The sequence below is a fragment of the Penaeus vannamei genome, chromosome 43, assembly GCF_042767895.1.
Source record: "Penaeus vannamei isolate JL-2024 chromosome 43, ASM4276789v1, whole genome shotgun sequence".
Lineage (NCBI taxonomy): Eukaryota > Metazoa > Arthropoda > Malacostraca > Decapoda > Penaeidae > Penaeus > Penaeus vannamei.
In genome coordinates this window covers 25,942,088-25,947,087 of record NC_091591.1, presented here as the reverse complement: position 1 = coordinate 25,947,087, position 5,000 = coordinate 25,942,088, and the positions used below count along the sequence as shown (strand labels likewise).

The following is a 5,000-nucleotide window of genomic DNA, read 5'->3' as shown; positions in this document are numbered from 1 at the left end:
ACACACACAGACAGACAGACACACACACACACACACACACACAGACACACACACACAGACACACACACACACACACACACACACACACACACACACACACACACACACACACACACACACACACACACACACACACACACACACACACACACAGATACACACACACTCTGTTAATGTATCTTTTTATTGTGTGATTTTCTTGACAATATGTCTAGTTGAAAAGTGTGAGGGCCTGAATTTGTTAACCTAATGTATTGTTTTTTGCTAACAGGTGAAATAGCTTGGCGTCATGTGATGGAGAGCTTTGACTATGGCAGAGTGGATTTCCTGGCCAGTGAGGGAACGCAGGTTACCACAGTATCAGGGAACCTTATACGCACCTGGGACTCTGTCACTGCAGCTCTTATTGAAGAAATTCAGCTTGATTATACGGCAGCAGCTGGGTAAGATAATTTGTTTGTACCTCATCATGTTCTAAATTGTTTGATAACATGAGGTCAGTATGTTATTTTCTTGTTATCTAATACAGCTTACACTTTTCCAGATCCATGCAGCGTGCTGTTAGTCTGACAGACAGTGAGGTTATTCTTGCAGAGTTTGTACCCAGTTCTCTTGTGGTTACAACACTGGATCGCTCGTCTGGAGCAACTTTGGACCACAACACAGTAGCAGCACCATGGTTGCATGAGAAAACTAAGTAAATATGATGTTATCATTGATATTCTTTCTTTTTCAGACATTTGGATATTTGAATAGGTATTTTATATATTAGTAAATATCTTGCATACTAATTCATATCCATCAAAAGCAAATCTCATTTCCTCTGCAGATGCACTTCAGTTGAAAAGACTATCGTGTGTGTAGAGCTGTCTCTTGGCCTTGTGTTTACACTGCCATTAATGTTGGACTCCCCAACTTTTGCCCCACACCCCATTGCATCTCTGGACATAGATGTTCCTGCTGTCAATGTTCCTGTGATTGTGGAGAGAGTGAATGGCTCTCCTGATCATGTGATCATTCAGGTATATTGAAGTATAAAATGTGTTCTGGGAAAAGACTGCTATGTATTAGACATGTCCTATGTCTGAAAGGGATGCCAATATATTTCAGGGATTAAAGTTTATGTTCTTGTAGATGATAAATGATTAATTTAAGATATGAAGAGTGTTTATAATACAATTAAAATTGAATACTCAAACGTGTGTATGAGATATATAAAAGGTGATATTTATAGAATACCTACCTTTTTTTCACACCCAGGTTGGTGCCACTAGGAAACTGGTGCATGTTCACAGCTCAGGACTTCACGTAGTTCGGGATCTTACAGGGAGCAGAGCTTCTGCAATAGCTGACTCTGTTCTGTATACAATCACTCAGACTGGAAGGGTGAGCTTCTTTGACTTTTTATCATCTTAAAAAATGAAATTTTGTTAATAAAAAAAAAATTCTTCCTCTTCAAACATTAAATGCTCTTCTTATATTGCAGTTGGTAACCATTGAAGCAGTGGAACTTGAAACAGGCAATGAACTGGGAGATCAAGGGGTTGAGGTTGAGCTGCCATTCCAGTCTGGCACTGTCCTTTCTCTTGTAGTCCACCGATTTGAGCGACGCAGCGGTGGCATAGCCCTGCGAGCATTTGTCTCTTGCTCGGATCATGCTCTCCACCTCATCAGTAATGCAGGTTAGTGAACTCTGTGGTTATACAATTATCCTTATTTTATGTATTTATTTGTATCAACTTGAGATCATGTTAGAAACTTGGCATTGTGAAATTGCTCTCTCATGGTAACTTTATTATGGCAAATATCCCCAGGAGTCATGTGGTCTCGGGAAGAAGCCCTGTCTACAGTGCTTGCTACTGAGGCTGTAGATCTTCCAGCGGATGGAAACAACATCAATTATCACGATCACTTGTCTCCTCATGCAGGTTAGTTTTAATTTTTTGTTTTGTTTATTTTGTATATTAGTTTTTCAATTCTTATGTTGTAGTTGTGAGTGACCTTGAATGATAAGGACTGATTTTTCTTCCTTCTTTCTTTTTCTGTTTAGCAGTATAAAATTAACCTGTTTTATAAAATTTTCATACTTGAATTTCTGTGCCATGTAAGTTTAATGATCTGTGATTTTACTGAATTCTTGGATCCAAACACAGGTGTCTGTTATTTGCAAGAGGTCTTTCCTTATTTTGCTCGTTTTTAACCGATTTATGATGGGTGTCCCATATATGAGACCCAGAAAAATAAAAATTCCGGGTGTCCCACCAGTTTGACGATGGATCAGAGTTTTTGCTACAATTACGTAGTGGGCTGTGGCTGGCACGTGAGCAGATTCCGGGCCAGCCCCACATGCCGATTTTGTAGTCGCCCGGAAACTATTATTTTTGGCTACAAGATACACCCGTGTTAGTAGGTTAAAATTTAATACAATATTAAGGTAATAGGTTACAGTCCATAGCACTTTTAGTTCACTGTTATGATGGTAATTGGCATACAGTAGATTTAGCTGATAATATATGGTACATTTTAAATTCACATTTTGTGATAGTTTTTGTGAAAGCACATCAGAATAGATGACCCGAACAAGGACATAGTGCTTTGTGCCCTCTGATATTTTGTTTTTGTGAAGAACATGTTATAATATTAATGTTATCAGTATCCTTATTTGTTTGATGATAGGTATATAGAAAAAACTTCCTCAAGCTAAAGGCAACCATTTCTTTTCCCCAGTTTATTCAGGCTCACCATGGCCAGAAATGAAGATTCTTTACCCTTAATAGAGGCATTAAGGCTTGCCCCTTCATCAAATAGCCTATATGAATTTGATTTTGATGGTTTTCTGACCCCAGCCCCTCCTTTGACCACGGCTCTAACCATTGATGCTAATATCCCCTCTTTGTCGCTTAGGAACAATTCTAACCATTCTGAAACACCCACCCAGGTTATTAACCAACCCCTAGAAAACACCTCTTTCTCATCCCCAACATTCTCTAGTCGAACTAATTGTTCACACCTTGTCATGGTTACATCTGAAGCCCAAGCTCATGCACTATCTACCCTAACTGACCTTGCTGGCAAACCCATTCCTGCTGAACCTCATCCAAATCTTAATACTTGTACTGGAACTGTTTCTATTCCCCCAAATGCTTGTCCCATGTATAAAAAGGACTGGTCAGATTGTGAAAATGAACTACTTTCCTGCCTTGGTGAATATGATGCATTGGCAGTACAATGTTACACTCTTCCTCCCAGAGGCCAATGTAAATCCCACATCAATATTGCCAAGATTAGCTTCCATAGACAAGAGCTCCCCCATGAGGTTTATATTGGTGGATTGTCTTATCATGCCCGACAATATTGACCCCTTCCTCGTCCATGTCAAAAATGTTGGCGTTTTGGCCACCTAGCCAAACATTGTCACTCCACAGCCTGCTGTCCTCCATGTGCCCAACCTGACCGTTCAAATTGCCCGCTTCAGTCACGTACATGTTCTAATTATGGAGACTCCCATAATGTGTTTTATAGGAGCTGTCCTACCTATAATGTGAGGTAGCAGTCCTCAGATTTAATCTAGGACTCACTTTATGTGAGGCCAGACAAGAAGCATGACGACAAGGTTTTTCTCACAACTTATTCCAAAATATTTGTACCCTCAAGATATTTCTGCATCTCCCCAAGTATCTTTCCCCAATACCCAAAACCTATATCCTATGTCTGCTCACCCTATCCACCAGTCAAATCCATTTTCCATCCTAAATCCAGATACTCCAATCTCTACCACTTCCCGGATACCTACACCTCCTCCTTACTTTAGTTGTCGTACCAGGCAACCTAAACGTTCCACTGCAAACTCTCCTACTACATTCTCTCCTACACCATCCTTTTCATATGTTCCTCAGATATCCATCTCCTCTTCTCCTCCTTATAAAAGAACCTTTGTTTCTCAGTCCTCTATACCAAATTCCCCTTCAGAAACACTTGAAGACATCCAAAACTTCCGAGGATGACCCAAGGGAACACCGCTCCCATATCTACCGTTGTCACCTATTATCCCTATTCCTTCCTCAGTCACAGATACAATGCAATTCATTTAATTGCTCTACCTTCTTAACCTTTCCCACTTATTAATCACTACTCTACTTCATTTACTTCCCCCCTTTCCCTTTTCATTACCATACTCTCCTACTATACCCTCTAATCTTTGATATCTAACAGCCTCCCCTCTCCCCAGATTCTTCTCTTACTCTTCACTAGCTATCTCTATTCTTCCTTAAACATTTTTCCTATACCTTCCCCAGTGACAGATACACTGTAATTCACTCAATTGCCCTACCCTCCCCTTTATAGTAATTTCTGCTCTAATTCACTTGCTCCCCTATTCCCCCTTTTCACTACCCTGCTATCCTATAATGTTCTTTAACCTTTGACATTTAACACATTTTATTGTAATCTTTAACTCTCCTCTGCCCTTTCTGACACAATACTTTACCATAGTGCTACATGACCTTTGATGTCTAGCACATTTATTTTCAAACATTAATTCATTAATTAATGACCTACCCAGCTGACCAAGCCACAAAGACTTGGCACCTGAGGTAGAGCACTGTCCTTAGAAAAATCATTTTTGCAGTGTATGTTAAAGCACACACAGTTGCTCATTCTACATGACTGCTGTGGTCATGCTGTGAGGGAACCATTGGTCTGTATGTAAAACACTTCACATCCACCAAATAAATACCTGACAGTGGTCTCATCCATTGGATGCGGTTAGGCAGGCAAAACAGCATCAAATAAACAGAAGCAAAAAACCCTAACCCCAAGACAGTCCAGGCAATCAAGATACAGAGACTAGAGAGAGTCAAACCCACAGGGATGCTTAGTGTCAAAAGGATCTCCCCCCCCCAAAAAAAAAGAAATAGGGTGACACTTACTTGTAGGAGTAAGGAAACAGGGTGACACTTGTAGGAGTAAGGAAACAGGGCGACAATTAAGGGGACTCTATT

The 5,000-nt window shown here is 40.2% G+C and overlaps 1 protein-coding gene across 2 annotated transcripts in view; it reads left to right on the top strand.

The window, feature by feature from the left end:
- Positions 1–5,000, top strand: part of LOC113826184 (ER membrane protein complex subunit 1) — a gene marked incomplete at its 3' end in the record, with an annotated part of 27,340 nt that overhangs the window by 15,785 nt on the left and 6,555 nt on the right. For both annotated transcript variants that reach the window (XM_070118833.1, XM_070118831.1), the window contains 6 exon segments: positions 272–443; positions 545–697; positions 830–1,022; positions 1,261–1,386; positions 1,487–1,682; positions 1,815–1,928. In XM_070118833.1, coding sequence (XP_069974934.1) covers positions 272–443; positions 545–697; positions 830–1,022; positions 1,261–1,386; positions 1,487–1,682; positions 1,815–1,928 — 954 coding nt within the window.